A 17,670-nucleotide genomic window follows, 5' to 3' on the forward strand; every position below is an offset into this window, starting at 1 on the left:
AAAGAACGAAATCTCATATGAAAACCTGTAACCTATAGAAATAATTTTGTATTCGAATAATAATAGTAACATCCAAATTCATTTTTTAATATTTAGTGAAAAAATGAGCATAGTGAAATAAAATGTATAACGAATGATGTTGATAAGAAAAAGTTAATACAATTTGGATTTTATTATTAGTATTCCATTATTAATTTGTATATTATTATATATTTCTATTTCTAAGTGATATATAGCAATAAGTTTATATACAATTTTATTTATGAAAAATTTCACGAAACCCATTATAATGAATTCGAAACAATATATTGAAATGTGAATCGATTTATGAAATTAAAAATGTGCTGAGTATTTAATTAAAGGATTGAGGATGTAGCTGTTTTGTAAGAGAAGTGTCGCGGCAATTTCTTGGGAGATTCTTTATATGAATAATGGGCTGAAAGGATCTCAAGGATGATCTATATAAGGGTCATGTTAAGGGGGGGTAGCCTGACGAACCACATCCAACAGGTTCGGTAAATCATTAATAAAACAATTTTCATATCCTAGATGTTATAAAAACGTTTAAAGAATGTCCGTCCGTCCGTTTTTCTGTTATGAAAATTTAAATTTCTACTTGTCCATTGTTGTGAAATTAGGAAGATGAGAAATTATTATCAACACCAGGCACTTCATATTTAAATGGATGGATAATAACGGATCGAAACCCACATTTCCGGCGAGCTACAGCCGCAGCTTAAATTCATAGTGCCACCGTTATCACCACAAATCTTGTCCATCACATATTGGCGCCCAGCAACGTGGGACAGTAGTATGGTTCTAACTTGCTACGCTGTGCAAGTCTATATCGTTTGAATTCTAAATAAAAAGGTATTAGTCTGTATAGTGCATTCGAACCATTTACTGTCTACCTTAAGGAAGTGGAGTCTTAAATTTTTGCCATTTGGCATGGTTTTCGTAAACCCACTCTCTCCCATGTTTGACTATACTAGATATGTTTGAAAGTCCCGGGAAACAAGTATATTTTGTTATACCAGTGTTGCGACATACATTGATAGATATTCATACATGGCTAACTATTTAACTTTCCACTATGCATAACAAATGTAGTAAGTCATAATTAAATAATTAATTTTGTTTTGATTATTTGCTACTATATTTTTATACATAGATTGATGGTTAATGTAGTTAACAATATATGTTTGTATGTTTTGTAATTTGTGAGGCCAAATTCTTTAAATTGTTTTGATACAGAAACTATGAAACAGATAACAATCCAATAAAAAAAAAATAATCTCGAAAAGTTACAAAAAGTAATACGATTGTAGTTTCTGAAAATTCTAGAAAATTGAACTATTTATTTTAATGATTTAATAAATATAAAATGAATTTGAGAAAAATATGAACAATTTCTTATATACTGAACTATGGGAAGTTAGTCAAAACTTATTTAAAATAAATATACACATAAAAGGATAATAGAATAAATAAATGTTCCAAATTCGTTGATTTTTTTTCGCGACTTCTCAAGCAGGCAGCTACAAAACACCTCAATCTGATGAATCCTTGAATTATCTGAAAAAAAGAAAAATAATTTTAGAGAATTTTGAAGTTTGTTTTTTTTTAATTCATCAAATAATTCAAAAACTAAAAAAAAAGAAAAGAAATAATTGTTAAAAAAAAGAAAAAACCAAAAATGTCTACGAATTCTAAAAGTTGAAAAGAGTTGGTTACACCAAAAATTAAAACAAAATCTTATTGAGCCACTTTTACCGGTATTTTCGATTAACGTGGAAAAACGTTTTCTTTTAATTTTCAATTTGAAATTTACGTTAAACTTCGTTACTTTCATTATCAATACAAAGTGAGAATTTTGAGTTATACATAATGAAGCTTAGATCAAAATCGGCCAGTGATACCATGTCGAACATGACGAGAACTACGACAACAAATACAACAACAACTACTGCTACTGTGACTGCAACGACAGCCACTGCAACCACCACTGTTACTACGTTTACTACAACTGCTACTACATCGGCAAATGCTAACACTGGATTAGATATTGATCAAAACTTAACATTGGGTCCTAATAGTTTTTCGTCTACAGGGAGTGATAGTACGTTTCCATCTCCCACGTTCAGTAGCCTTACGGCGATTGGAATTAGAAATAATTTTCAATCACAAAATCGTGAAATAACAAATTCCCAATCAGTACCACAAAATTCAAACGGACTGTCAATTCAGGATTATGTTGCAGCCTCAGTAGGTGCTGCACAGGCAGGTTCGATGAGGGAAATGCAGGAAAGTCTTATGAGATTAATACCAGAAATAGTAAGGGAGACCATAAGGTCTGAACGAGCATTGTCAGAATCGGACAGGAGTCAGGCAGATCCAATATCGACGAACAATGTTCCACCACAACAAGTACGAGGACGAAATCAGCAGATTTCGAATGCACCAACAACGCATACTCCTCAACAACAACATAATTTGCCATCGACTAATTTTCCTCAGGGGTCACATAATGCTAGTTACCACGGGGTTAATAGGACACCACAACAGGGACTAGGGCAAGGTCAACAAATTCGTAATCCGTCGAACACTAATACATTTCAACAACGGCAACATAATTTGCCACCACCTCCCGTTTCTACCAATTTCCGAACTGATAATAACCAGAACTACCAATTTCCATCTGATAGATTTAGTTATCCACCACCACCGATTTCTAATCACTGTCAGTCGAACCATAACCAGAACTATCAATTTCCAACAAATGGACCTATTTGTCCACCACAGCCTCAACAAAATGTCATTTCATCTTCTGCCTTTGGTTTTGTCCCAAGGACGCAAAATACTCTTGATATTGATAAATGGGGCATACAATTTGACGGCAGTAGTAAATCTGTTAGCGTAGAAGATTTTTTGTTTCGTGTGGAAACTATCAGGGCTGATACTGATTGCCCATGGCCAGTCCTTATGAAAGGTTTTCACCGGTTGCTATCTGGAAACGCTTTCGAGTGGTTCTGGAATTTTAGAAGACAAAATCCGAATTGCGACTGGGATAACCTAAGGTATTATTTCAGACGAAAATTCCAGAGATTCGAGAGCGATTTCGAAATACAACGCAGGATCATGGAGAGGAGGCAACATTTTAATGAAAGTGCGGATAATTTTCTTCAGGATATTTTGACACTAAATAATCAGATGAGAGTATCCATCCCAGAAAATGAATTGGTTAAGATTGTCAAAGACAATCTGAAGGATGGACTGGCTCAGCTGATATTTCCAATGAATATTGTCAACATGGACCATCTGTTAGAAGAGTGCAGGCGTGCGGAAAGAAATCTTTCCAAACGAAGCTCTTTTAGGCCACAACAACAACAACAATTTCGTAGAGTGAATGAATTAGAATATTCTAATGATTTTCACTATGAACAACCACATGATTTCGGTCAAGACCACCATATTGAAGCATTAAGGCTAAGTAACCAGCCTGTGAAACAGCTTATATGCTGGAATTGTAGGCATTCAGGCCACACATTTGTTGAATGCGAATCCGAAAAACGCAACCTGTTCTGCTACAAATGTGGGTTCGAGAATGTTATTACACGGAACTGCCCAAGATGTATGGGAAAAGAACAGAAGAGCATGATGAGGACGGGGCCATCATGTTCGGATGCCAATCCGCCCCAATAAGTATTTCGGACTGTAACATTTCGTTACACGTTCCACACTCAGATTTTACAATTTACCCAAATGAGTCATCAAATGAATTTATTATACCAGCACAAGACAATCTAAAAATTTTCACAAGAGATGAGTACAATTCTCAGGGCACAGATAATGTCACCCCGGAGAATCGGAAACCAAAACTTAAAATTTTGACTTCATATGAAGACAGACTTTCGAATTACAATCGAGTTAGGGAAGAAATCTTCAAAGATTTCAAAGGGCCTTCGGAAAAGATAATGAAAGCAAGGACGCGATACAACAATAGAAAAAATGAAAGGAAATTGTTATCCATTTCAAGCTTATGTTCGGATAATGATATCAGGCCATATTTAGACGTCTTGGTAAACAATGTCCCTATGAGAGGTTTAATGGACAGTGGTGCCAATGTTTCCTGTCTAGGGAAGGATTGTTTGGAAGTCGTTGATGAATTGGGTGTAGAAATTTTTGATTTTAAATCCATAATTCGAACAGCAGATGGAAGAGGAAAATCTATTGTTGGCAAAGTGAGAGCCAATATAAGATGTAATGATATATCTCATATCATGACATTTTATTTGGTTCCTTCGCTGTCGCAGAAACTTATTTTAGGCTGTGATTTTTGGAACACGTTTGGGATCACAATTTCGTTTAAAGATCCGAAAATCAATGAATTACATGTAACGGAAGGAAGCGAACCTAAGATACATGAGCTAAGCTATGAACAACAGATCCAACTTGAAAGTGCGAAACTAGAATTCAAATGTTTTAGTAAATTTGGTTTGGGAAAAACGCATTTGGAAAGTCACATAATCGATACTGGCGACTCTGAACCTAGGAAAATGAGATATTTTCCCATATCACCGGCTGTTCAGAAGTTGACATACGCCGAAATCGACCGTATGTTGGCTTTGGACGTTATTGAACCAGCTACAAACGCAGCCTGGAACAATAGAGTAACTCTAGTCATCAAACCAAATAAGAATAGGCTATGTTTAGATGCTAGAGAACTTAATAAAGTGACAAAGAAAGATGCCTACCCGTTACCAAATATTGATGGTCTTTTGAGCCGGTTGGGAGAAACTTTTTTCATTTCCGCCATCGACTTAAAGGACGCTTTTTGGCAAATTCCATTAGAGGAATCGAGTCGGCCAAAAACAGCTTTCACAGTCCAAGGGAGACCACATTACCAGTTCAAAGTAATGCCCTTTGGACTGTGTAATGCTGCTCAGCGTATGTGCCGACTCATGGATAAAGTTATCCCATCCGAGCTCAAAGACAGAGTATTTGTGTACTTAGACGACTTGCTGGTAGTGTCATCGAATTTTCAAGACCATGTGGAGATGTTAAAGATTGTTGGTAGACGATTGTCTGACGCCGGCCTTACGATAAACTTAGAGAAATCTAAGTTCTGTTATAAAGAACTTAGATATCTAGGATATATCGTAGGCGACGGAAAATTGAAGACAGATCCCAGCAAGGTTGAAGCAATCACCAACATAAAGCCACCAAAAACTCCTAAAGATGTCCGCAAATTTTTAGGGAGTGTTGGTTGGTATAGGCGGTTTATACCAGATTATTCAACCTTGACTGCACCGATAACTGACACATTGAGGAAGTCGACAAAATTTAATTTCACCCCAGAGGCTCAGGAATCGTTTGAATTATTGAAGGAAAGATTAGTTTCAAGTCCAATTTTGCGAAGTCCTGACTTTGCCAAACCCTTTTTTGTTCAGTGCGACGCATCAAATGTGGGAGTTGGAGCTGTCTTGTTCCAGAAAGATTCGGAAGGTGAGGAACATCCTATCGAATATTTCTCAAAAAAGCTTAACCCTGCTCAGAAAAATTATTCGACAACAGAAAAAGAATGTTTAGCAGTGGTTCTAGCTATTGAGAAATTTCGACAGTATATTGAATTGATGGAATTCACAGTCATCACAGACCACTCCAGTCTGCGATGGCTGATGAAACAACAGGATCTCCATGGAAGACTTGCCCGTTGGAGTTTAAAACTTCAGGGTTATCAATTCAATATAATACACAGAAAAGGCTCGAAAAATGTTGTCCCTGACATGCTTTCTCGTCTGGATATGGAAGAGCTCAGCTTTGAGGATGTTTTTGTTGACTTGAGCTCTCCAGAATTCAGTTGCCCTAAATATGAGGAGTTGAAAGAGACAGTAAGACAGAACGAAGGACAATTACCGGATTTGAAAATTGAAGATGATATTGTTATGAAGAGGACGAATTTTAATCGTAACGATATTGTGGATGAGAACGATTGTTGGAGAATCTGGTTACCAGATGGTCTCACTGAATATGTTGTCAAACGTTCACATGAGATAAATACATGTCATGGTGGAATAGGAAAGACGATCTACAACGTGAGGGAGTTTTTCTATTGGCCAACATTGGCAACTGACGTCAGAGATTTTGTGAAAAATTGTCAGAACTGTAAGGAGAACAAGAATCCAAAACAAATTCTCAGGCCAACCATGGGTCAAGAGGTAAGGACTGAACGTCCATTCCAAAAAATATATGTGGATTTTCTTGGACCATATCCTAGGACACGTAGTGGTAATACACATATATTCATTGTCCTAGACCATAGAACAAAGTTTGTTTTACTTAAGGCTATGCCTAAGGCAACTTCTAAAGCCATCATAAAATTTCTAACCGCTGAGGTATTCCATAAGTTTGGAGTTCCAGAAACTCTGCATTCCGACAACGGAAAGCAATTTACTTGCGAATCATTCAAGGAACTCTTAAACTTATATGGAATTCATCATATGCGCACCGCTATTCATGCACCTCAATCTAATGCCAGCGAAAGGGTGAACCAAAGTATCCTGAGTAGCATAAGAGCATCATTGGAGAAGGAACAAAATAAGTGGGATGAAGATTTGTCGCAAATAGAGTGTGCATTGCGGTCAACTGTTCACTCTTCGACCGGCGAGACACCCTATTGTGCACTTTTTGGTTACAATATGGTAACACATGCTCAAGCTTACAAAATTTTGAGAAAATTGGAAGCGTTGTCTGACGGCGAGATCATGGTGTTACCAAAGTCATCAAGAATGCAAATTATCCAGAAGAAGATATCAAGGAAGCTTCATGATGCATATGTACGGAACGAGAAATATTACAATAAACGCGCGAGAGAGGTTATATTTAGAGAAGGTCAGGAGGTTTACCGAAAGAACTTTGTACAAAGTAATTTTTCTAAAGGTATCAATGCCAAATTGTGTAAACAATGGCTCAAGTGCAGAATAAGGAGACGCATTGGGAAAAACATGTATGAGGTGGAAAACTTAAATGGAAAACTGATAGGTACAGTTCATGCTCAACACCTAAAAGTCTGAAATACTCTTGTGAATGTGAAAATATTTTATCATATCAGGAAATATAATCGACAATGGGAAATAATAGGAGAAAATAAACATACGCAACAATGTACCGATAGAGACATGAGACGAAAATCAGTGAACACTTTTTTTTTTTGTTAGCAGCCAGACGCTAGCGCAGAAGGAATGCAACCTAATGTTCCAACATTTAATGAAGTTTTCCAAAATTCGCTAGAACCACACAAATTCACTAAAACTACCAGTGATTACTTACAGTACTTACAACAATAGTATTCCAATGGCTGGGGATTGTCTGTCGTAAATAAATGGTAGATCCTAGTCCTGGTAGCTTGCAAACGTTGCCATCTATTCCAGTAGTTATCTGAAAGGAAGAAGAAGCAAATTAATGATAGTAAAAATAGTAATCGATAGATACCAGGATACGATTCAAAATTTTTGTTGGATTTGCCTCGGAGTGAGATATTGGGCCGTAAGAGATCCACCAACCAGCCACCAGTCCATGAACCTACATTAAAGGATTATAAAAAGTTTTAATTCAGAAGTTTGAAACAATTTAAAGAAAAGTTAAAAAAAACTCGATTTATTTTATTTGATTTTGTGGCAAGACAACGGCTAATCACATCAGTTAAGTAAATCAAGTTTTAATATATTGAGTCTTGAAAATTTTCAATTAAAATTCTAATGGTTTCATCATTTTTTTAATTAGAACATTAATCAATCATAAAAATTAATAGTATAGATTAGTATGTTTAATTGGATCAAATTATTTTGTTTTTCTAATTCTGTGTGATTACTGATTGAAGCAAGATTTTTTTTTCGTGTGGATGGATCTTAATATCCTTGTGCATGGAAAATATACCACAAATGTTTTCAGCTTTTCGCCGAAAACAAAAACTAAATAATCCAATTATCATGAGTTGAGCTAATGTCTATCTGGTATGGAAAGCTCTAGTTCAAAAGGAAATTTTGTCACCAAGTATTTCTCTAGAAAATCTAATTGCATTTCTGTAGGAAATTTCAGTTCATTTCTATAGTAAACTAGGTCAAAATTCTATTTATACAGAAAATTTTGTCAAAATTCTATTTTTATTGGAAATTTCATTTCTTTTCGAAATATTATTTCTATACGACATTTAAACCTAAACGCATTTGACCGCTACAGTAAGAATTCTATTTCTCTAAGAAATTTAATTTCATTTCCGTATTTTTTTTTTTTTGCAAAATTTCATTTCTATAAGAAATCAAATTTCATTTTAAATTTCTATAGGATATGAATGTTATTGGTATTATTCTCAAAAATTTTTGATAGGAATAGGGATTTGCGCAAAATTGTTGGTATATAAATTTTGTTATATTATTGCGAAAAATTGTGTGTAATTTTATTTCTATAGCTAAATATGCTATAATTTTATTTCTACACAAAACAAAAAATTTCTAATTCAATCACGAAATTAATTGATCCAATTGTTTTTTTTTAATTGAAATATCTTCAATCATCAAAATGATAGTTTCAATCACAGTTTTAATTGGGTACAGAAAAAATTCTCGATTAAACAATTAATTGATTTCATTAGCAAATTGCAATTCATTTTTTTAATTGATTCAATTAAAAATAGAATTGATGTTGATTGGAAAACTTAATTAATTTATTAATTAATAAAAGTAACTAATTTCAATTACTTTCTGAATTGGCTTAGAGTTTTATTTGGATTCACGCTTGATTGTTTCAAATACATTTTTAATTGAAAATTACAAAAAAAAATGTCCATCATGTTTTTTTTAACTGAAGACTAACTAAATTTGATTAAAAAGTTAATTAACTTAATGTTAATATCTTAATAAAAACGTTAATTGTATGAGTTAAGTTATTAATTGAAAAATTTTTCAACTTCAATTAACTTTTAATTGAAAATATTTTAGTGATATTTTTTTTCTGTGTGGAGAGAATTTTGTCGAAATGATTATCTATAGAAACGGTTGTTAAAGTATTAGTTCTAGACAATATTAAATTAAACAAAATTGAAACTAGAATCAGTTGTGTTACATAGATAAAGAAATGGGGGAACCCATATCCATCTGATATGCAATTCATATATTTTGAAAGATGGCAATTGTACGGGACTAGACACACATGTCGTTTACTTGATACACATTTTGATGACAAGGGCCAATTTTTATGGATGGATTGGGTTAAACAAGTTTTGATTGGTTGAACTCAACTTATACGTATTGTGGATTTCTAGGATGAACCTTCATTTTCTTCAATTATGGATCCACCATTGTAAGTGGTCATCGTGAGAGGTGTTGTACAACCCAGTGCTGGGGATTGGAAAGACCTACTGGAATATTGTTCTGGAATATTGGATTTTGAGTCGCCGACCAACAATACACCAACTGAAGGGTTAGAATTGTTTTGGTATATACCAACCATTTATTGAGCAGCGTTTTCCGTATTGAGGTGACTTCATGAATGGGAAACGGCGATAGTAGTACTTCGGGGGTTGCATACAACATTTTTGTATTTTGATCCTTGATGCTAAAATAGGTTATTGCATGGTTTGTTGCTCCGCCTAAAAGTCAGCCAGCTGTCTCTACCCTTACAATGGATTTTATACGGGGTTAATAATATGACTCAGAGAAATGGGTATGGCTGCAGTTATGATGACTCTTGGGAGATGGCTAGCACGGTTAGGCAACGTAAAACCCGCAGTTTGTTTATTTGGACGACCAAAAAATAAGTTTCTTTGCGGGGGAGTAAAGAAACAAATTGTTTGCAGAGTGATCCGATTGGAGTCGCTAGGTCTTTGTGTAATTCCTCGGGATACGATATTGAACGTTTCAGACCATTGACTAGCAAAATTTAGTTTTGATGTAGCTTTCCTATTTTTCAGGTATTAATGTAGAACAGAAATGCTATGCTAGTGGAATTATTTTTTTTTCTTTTTTTTTTTTTTTTTTTCCTTTTAAGTTGCTCCCAATGCCGATGAAAAAAAACACCCTTATTGGAAGACTTATTTGGCCCGGAATCACAAAGCCAACACTAATAGACATCGCAATGCTGTGATGAAACTAAATGCATGGACCAGTCTTCTCCAAGAAATCCGCTAAAATGCTCAAACCTTCTATACCAAATTTGTCAACAAATTGTTCAATATCAAATATACCATCCAATTCGGTGAAGTGCGTTCTTTCCAAGAAAAATCTAGGGCATTCAAAAATCACATGGGATGGGGTCTCCACCCCACCACATGACTCACACTCTGGAGAATCAGCTACTCGCACCTTATAAAGTGTAGAATTGCAGAATGCATTGTCACTCAGTATTCTATTAATTGCTTTACACTGAAGAGTATTCACTGCCACATTACCGAACCACGGCTTCTTCCGCACCGTCGGAAAGATTCTGAAGTAACAGGAATTTCGTACTGACGCCTCTTGTATATATTCCGTTGACCATTTCAACCACAATTTTTCCTCTATTGTACGAATAGCATCACCTAAGGGCCATTTCAAATCTAAACGCCATCCCTCTTCAAATGCCTTTTTCGCTGCTTCATCCACTTTCTCATTGTGAGGTATTCCCATGTGCCCGGGAATGAAATGTATTTCGATGCTTCCACAGTGTTCATTTGCAAGAGCCAGAAATTGATGTGCCAAAAAATTAAGTCCTCCGTTGTTTTTAAGCGCTTGAACTCCAGCTAGACTATCCGTTAAAAATGCAATATTTGTCAGCCCGTTGTTTGTAGCAAATTCAAGAGCTTTATATAACGCAACAAGCTCCGCCGACATAGAAGACAGTCTTTTGGTGACACAGAAGGCCTGAACCAAACCAGAAGCCTGGTGGTAGAAAGCAGCCCCCGTATATTCAGCATGCACTGAGCCATCCGTGAAGATTAAATCAAACTTTCTATCTTGTAGATCCGCCTCCTTCTCCAACCTCAGACTCCTAACCAGTTCAACGCTAGCTTCAGCCTTATTTTTGACAGCTCCTTTGAAAAAGTCCTCATCAAACTTTATATTACTTGGCTTAATGATTGATTCAGAGATCTGTGCGACGTCTTCAAAAATATGCTGGAATTGATGATAGATTCTGTAGTAACTAGAATTCAATGGACGAACCCGAACAGCCATTATCTCCTTTGCCGGAAGGTTCAACGCAAACACTTTTATTAGTTCCTTTGCCGTTGCCAATTCAAATCTCTTGTCAGGAGGCAATTCACCAGCCATATGATATATGACTGAAACAGGTGTTGTGCGTATGAGACCCAGGGCCTTTCTCAGGACATTATTAAGGCAACTTTTAATTCTGCCAGAAGCAACTTGAGACATATTTGAAAGAGCCGAGGCTCCATATTCAGCTTTCGACCTCACAAATGCTTTATAAAAAAGTAATGCCTTAATCGGATGCACTCCAAAACGACACCCATTGATAATATTCATGAAGCGGCATTTCTTTTCAATCTCCCTGATCGTAAAGTCCACATGTTCGTTCGACGAACCATTTGTCGAGATCACCACACCTAGGTATTTCATTTCCTGTACTTGATTCAGGAGTGTGTTTTCAACGCATATGTTCAAATCTCGTTGTCTTCTGTTAAAGTGAACCACACTTGTCTTGGCCATGTTGAAATTAAGACTCTTTTCATTACATCTTGCCTTAAAGTCAATAATTTTAGACTGAAGCAATGTCTTGGTACTGTTAAAATCCTTGTCATAACAGATCAAAACAAAGTCATCTGCATATTGAAATAAACGACATTGACTCGAATTGACATGATGAAGTGAAATGGTGTATAAGTTAAAAAGAATTGGACTCAGCCCACTCCCTTGAGCTAGTCCACCAAATGTCTCTTTCGACTTTGTCCCGCAAATTAATATCCTTTCTCTAAAAAATTCATAGATCCACCAAGTAATGTGACTGTTAAAGCCCAAAATTTCCATGACATCCTTCAGAACCTCTATATCTGTGCAATCATACGCTTTCTCCACATCAACACACATACCCATTACATGCATTGACCTCGACTTCAGGTCGGCCACAAAATTCACAAGGTCGTTTATGCACATGGCTGTCGAATGATGAGGTCTAAAGGCATAAGAGCGTTCAGGGAGCAGGTTAAATGATCTGATATGTTCATTAATCAGATTTTTCAGCACACCTTCTATTAATTTGACATGTACACTCAGAAGCGATATCGGTCTAAAGTTTACGATCATGGTGGCATCTTTGTTCCTCTTTGGGACCGGCGTTAAAAGAATTCTCCTCCAGGAATTAGGAAAAATACCGTCCTCGAAAAGCTTCTTCAGGATTTCGAAAAACGCAATTCTGTCTGAGTCCTTTAAATTAATAATCATTTCATAAGTTATCTTATCAGCACCAGCTGCAGATCCGGGATTTCTTGATCTAATGAACGATTCAAAATCACATACTCCGAATTGAGGTAATGGGTCTCTATTTTTAAAATCAGTTGAGAGCGGCGGCGGGATGTTAATGGGAGCAGATTCTGTGACCATATTGATAAAACACTCTTTCTGTTCCTCATTCCAGATGTTGTTTATATTTTTTTCCTTACCAAATTTCCGCACTTTCTTCACTTTATCCCAAACCTCCCTCGGAGAGCAAGCCGAAGAGACTTCAGAGAGGAAGGCTTGAAAATTCGATTTCTTTAAAGTTCCAATATAGTTCTTCAATTCATTGTCAGCCATAATCCAATCTTGACAGTTCTCATAAGTTCTGTATCGGTGATATTTCAATCTAAGAGCATTGCGCCTTCGAAATAATCTTGAGGCCTCGGGGTCCCACCATGGTTTGGGTTTATATTTGTTCCTAGAATCTATGTATTCCGAACAATTTTGAATTATAGAATCCATTTTGGAACTGAATTCCTCATATGAGGTGCCCACACTCAAACGACTAACACCGTCTAATACACGGCGATGGCACACTTTGTAGAAACCCCTTGGTGCCGGATCAATATCACAGATTTCAATTACAATGGGAAAATGATTACTGTTAGTCAGTTTTGCCTTCCGAACAGACCAACTCGGATTTCGAACAAAGTTTCTGCAGAACGTAACATCAAGAAAAGAGAATTGGCCATCACGAACAGAAAAAGTGTAGTCACCAGTGTTGAGACAGCAAAAAGAAGAACCATACATCAAATCTGCAAGAATGTCACCTCTCGTATCAGAAACTGGAGACCCCCAAAGATGCGATTTGGCATTCAAATCACCGCCAAAAATCATCGGAAGGGACATGTTCTCAACAGAGTCAATGAAACTGGAAATAATCGCCTTAAAAGCACCGTTTGAGGTATTAGGTGGTATGTAAGCCGAAACAACACAGACATTTTTCCTCAAATTATGAGTACGAATACCAACCACTTCCCCAACAGGAAATTTGTCCAAAATTGAAAATGATATATCTCTTCTAATGTAGATGCCTACACCTCCATATCCATCACTCCTGTTCTTATAAACATAATTAAAATTACAAATGCTTGTAGTCGAATTATCAGTCAACCATGTTTCAGACAGTAGTGCTATGTCTATCTTGTTAGTCTCAAGAAATAATTCCAAGACATCTTTGTTCTCTCTCTTTCTCAGGCTCTGAATATTCAGTTGTAAAATTCTCATCTTTTCTTTAACAATAATAATACAATGAAAAAAACAAAATTACACTGAGAGGCTAGTGGCCCCCCCAGCTTTTATCAACTCGACGTCTTGCGTAGCAAAAAAGCGATTCATATCTTGATGAAGATCTTGAATGAAGTTCAAATGGTCTCCTCCGGAGCCATTTGCACCCACAACAATGTAATTATTTAATTTCTTAGCTAATTCATTTATAGCTCTCTCAAAACCAGATGTCTTCAAATTCTCCGCTGCAATAATACCTACACCGTTTGGAGCTTTATACGTCTCACCTTCTTGTAAAGCAGCCTGGTGCTCTTTTTGTGTCCTTCTTGCGTTAGCCTCCTCTCGTTCCTTATTTATATTCAGTTTGGCGACTCGCGCAAACGAAAATTGTTTATGAAGATCTTTTGCTGCATCAAGATTGTTGCTCACATTGCTGTTATTAGCGAAAGGCTTAAAGTTCGGCTTGTGCCGAATGGGGGGAAAAGCCACATCAAGATTTTGATCCAAAATATCAAACCTATTCGAAAAAATGGCAGAATATTTAGATCTTGCCTCTCGGATGGATAGATTCTCAACGACCATGATTTTTTTAATTCTAAAAGCCTTTTCCCTTGCAGGGCAGTCGCGGCTATTGGAAGGGTGCGCCAGTCCACAGTTAGAGCATGTGATCGGGTTACTGCAATTATTCGGGTCAACCACTTCGTGGCGTTGGAAGCAAATACGACAATTAGCAGGTGATTTGCAGTGATCTGCAAAATGGTTAAATCGGAAACACCGATAGCATTGACCAAAGGGGATAAAATGGTGTACCCTCAATTTTGCACCACTATAGTCAATAACCTCTGGCAATTTGCGCCCCTTGAAGATGACCTTCACTCTCCTTGTATTTATGGTCTCTCCTCTTTCTTTTCTAGTCATTCGAATAATATCCAAAATCGTTGTCTCATTGGTTTTTAAATCCTCTTTTAGCTCCTCTGTGGAAATTTCTTCCGGTACATTATAAATAACTCCTACTATAGACACGAAGTGAGCCAATATTCTGGCCTGATATCCACCTTCACTTAAACGGGCATCCTTCACGAAATTATTTGCCGAAGCACCATCTTTGAAGACAACTTTCACTCTTCCATACCCAACTTTAACAATTTCCAGAATATTGGGTATATTTAACGTTTTGAGGAATCTAGCCGCAGCCATGGTGTTAATCGGCTTTCTTTCGTTGCCAGACGTAAAAGTTTCTAAAAACGTTAAAAAGGGGCCTTCGCTTGTTGCATCATATTCATAAACACGGCTAGAATTAGTCAGCATGGTCGATTGGTTCACCTGAGAACCTCCAGATGTTTTAACATCACGGCGACCCTCTAATCTCGGTACCTTAGTGCCTTGCTTGTCCAGACTTTCCTCTCTTCCTCCTAGTTTATTCCGGCTTCTAGATCTGCATCTTCGCCCAATGTCCGGTGGTGGTGGAATTGGCGGGACATTTGCCTCAGTCCCATTCGGCATTTTTACCGCCTATAAACAAAAATCAGCAAATACACCTTGCCAATAATAGGTAACAATTTTTCTTTTCCAAATCAAAAAGAAAAGAGAAACCAAATAGATAGAATTTCACAATCTTCTTGATTTCGAAAAACCGCAGTGATCAAGTTCCGTGAAGCTCAGCCTTGAAAAAACACAACCTTGCTTGACGAACGACGCTCACGAATGGAATTGTGAATTATGCAATTGTTTTTCGATAGTTTTCATAGCGTCTATGTTCGTGCCAGTTAGTGTCGGTGATGTACTACATTACGATACGTCTTGGAAACGCGTAGACAATACCTAAACGAATACGTTCTGGGACAGCGTATGCTGACATTAGGGCTGTTCGCGCATTTTTCTTTAATGAATACAGGTAGTTGAATGTCGACTTAATACATTTAAATGTTTATGGTAATTGAAAGAGGAAATTTCTGTTCGAGTGGAAAGATTTATTAGTAGTTTTGCTGAGTAACGGACAAAGGAATAATACTATATTCAAATAACTTGGTGTCCGACTTCGTACTTCCCAAATTTTGTTTCTTCATTGCTTCCGAACACAAAAATTTGGCTTTGTGACGGCCTCCATATAACATATGAAATACATTTCGTACAATTTTACCATTCATATGATTTATTGTACAACTTGTAAATATATGAAGTATTTCATTGCCTACTGGGGAATTTCTGGCATGTCTCATATTCTTTGCGCAACACGTCTACATTAAGGCTGATTCGCCATTTCCCTTTATTAACTGTTGCCATCATCATGATTTGATAAGAAGGTTTCGGTAGAATTACCCTATACCTTACCAGACATCACGTCTAAAAATACCATTGTGTACACATGAGTGCCATCTATTGGTTAGAATGGGCAACGCACATATCATACATGGTTGTATAGAAAGGGGAGTAGCGAATGCAGAGTTGTGATGAAAAAAGAGAGTTGTGGAGACTGACCTTTCACAAAGTCGTGAGACAGGCATAGCACTACTGATAGCAACTCACGCTTGTCATTAGTGAAGTTGAAGTCAAAGCCAGTGAGTGCAAATAAGGTACTCCCATATAGGAGTTGAATTGACGTTATTGTTGTTAGTGTGAACTAACCTGCAAATTTGAAATATAATACTTGTTTCGGTAAAGTTTTAGAAAGTATAAAATACTCCGAACGAGATTATAGTGTTCTTTGTTTCGAATATAGATATTGTTGGCGACAGTACTACATCAATTTATTGGATTTGTGAAACTATTGCTCATTTTGTAAAATACACCTCGGGTAAGAAAAATGAACAAAGTGCACCAGCACAAATGTTACATTTTTTTTTTTCATATCTAATTTGTTGTATGTGGTATATTGGGGATTGTAGGATTTCTGTCAAGACGTTAGGGATTTGGAAACCCTATGAAGGTACTGGTCTCATCAGTTGGAAATTCATCTGTGATTTGGCTAATGACAATTTGGGACATATCATCCCTAGAGACACAAGAAATCCCGAGGTTGATAACCTCTACTATATGAGAACAATGTTGAGTGAGTACATGTAATATAACAACATGTTGCAGAAACTTTATACATATGAGCAAATTCTTTAAAAATTGACCACTCCAAATAAATACATTAAAAAAAACTATTCAAAAAACAAGAAATTGAAAGTTACAAGAAAGTAAAAAGAAGACGTAAATTTTTGCATAAAATTTGTTACGTAACTGGAAAATCACGTGGCTTCACTATTTCAACTTCTCCATTTTGTAAAAACGCAAAAACAAAAATAGAGAAAAAAAAAGAAATCTTCAAAATTTATTTAACAACAAAAAAACCAATAATTCAATTTAAACAAAAAAAAATTAAAAGAAAGAAAAAGTACAAAAAATCAAAAAAAGTAAAATTTTCGAAAAATATTTGAAATTCATTTAATAAAATAAATACAAAAATCAAATAGTAAGATTTTTGCAAAAATATTTGAAACCCTAAATTATGAAATTATATACAAGAATCGAAAAATTAAATCTTTGAGAAAATTTTTGAGATATTAAACATATAAAACCCTTTTTAAAAGAAAAACAAAAGAAACAAACACAATCACATGTTACGCATGTAAATTTAAAAATAATTCAAAATTGTTACTGTTAAAAAAAAAAAAATTAAACAAAAAGAACGAAATCTCATATGAAAACCTGTAACCTATAGAAATAATTTTGTATTCGAATAATAATAGTAACATCCAAATTCATTTTTTAATATTTAGTGAAAAAATGAGCATAGTGAAATAAAATGTATAACGAATGATGTTGATAAGAAAAAGTTAATACAATTTGGATTTTATTATTAGTATTCCATTATTAATTTGTATATTATTATATATTTCTATTTCTAAGTGATATATAGCAATAAGTTTATATACAATTTTATTTATGAAAAATTTCACGAAACCCATTATAA

General features: G+C 35.7%; 2 protein-coding genes across 13 annotated transcripts in view; one reads left to right on the forward strand and one right to left on the reverse strand.

Annotated features, from left to right (window-relative positions):
• Window positions 1-1,328: 1,328 nt before the first annotated feature.
• LOC142236187 (uncharacterized) lies at window positions 1,329-10,001 on the reverse strand. 9 transcript variants are annotated; one of them, XR_012721932.1, is made up of 4 exons: window positions 9,505-10,001; window positions 9,297-9,415; window positions 7,330-7,581; window positions 1,329-1,575 (listed from the first exon to the last, which is right to left on the reverse strand). XR_012721932.1 is itself a non-coding variant. In XM_075307451.1 (4 exons), the coding sequence occupies exons 1-4, from the start codon at window positions 9,505-9,507 to the stop codon at window positions 1,451-1,453; spliced, it is 318 nt and encodes a 105-aa protein (XP_075163566.1). In that variant the 5' UTR covers window positions 9,508-10,001; the 3' UTR covers window positions 1,329-1,450. The 9 variants fall into 9 exon arrangements, 5 of the variants coding, with proteins under 5 accessions (XP_075163566.1, XP_075163565.1, XP_075163564.1 ...); XR_012721930.1 differs by having other exon boundaries at window positions 9,297-9,428; XR_012721933.1 differs by having other exon boundaries at window positions 7,330-7,437; window positions 7,500-7,581; window positions 9,297-10,001.
• A 5,431-nt stretch (window positions 10,002-15,432) lies between these two features.
• Window positions 15,433-17,670, forward strand: part of Alp1 (Alkaline phosphatase 1) — a 57,708-nt gene continuing 55,470 nt past the window's right edge. The window contains exons 1-3 of one of the 4 annotated variants that reach the window (XM_075307444.1): window positions 15,433-16,367; window positions 16,432-16,506; window positions 16,598-16,761. In XM_075307444.1, coding sequence (XP_075163559.1) covers window positions 16,746-16,761 — 16 coding nt within the window. In that variant the 5' untranslated portion in view covers window positions 15,433-16,367; window positions 16,432-16,506; window positions 16,598-16,745. Of the gene's footprint in view, window positions 16,762-17,670 lie in introns of all 4 variants that reach the window. The other 3 variants (XM_075307445.1, XM_075307443.1, XM_075307442.1) reach the window with 3 other exon arrangements.

The sequence above is a fragment of the Haematobia irritans genome, chromosome 4 (assembly GCF_050003625.1).
Source record: "Haematobia irritans isolate KBUSLIRL chromosome 4, ASM5000362v1, whole genome shotgun sequence".
Lineage (NCBI taxonomy): Eukaryota > Metazoa > Arthropoda > Insecta > Diptera > Muscidae > Haematobia > Haematobia irritans.

Excerpts from the sequence above, each read along its gene's own strand:
- LOC142236187 (XM_075307447.1), bottom strand. The coding sequence starts at position 9,583 with ATGCAACCCCCGAAGTACTACTATCGCCGTTTCCCATTCATGAAGTCA. Across the intron at positions 7,582-9,504 it reads AAAACGCTGCTCAATAAATG|GTTCATGGACTGGTGGCTGG; the intron begins GTTGGTATATAC and ends CCTTTAATGTAG. Across the intron at positions 1,576-7,329 it reads ATACTATTGTTGTAAGTACT|ATAATTCAAGGATTCATCAG; the intron begins GTAAGTAATCAC and ends TCTTTTTTTCAG.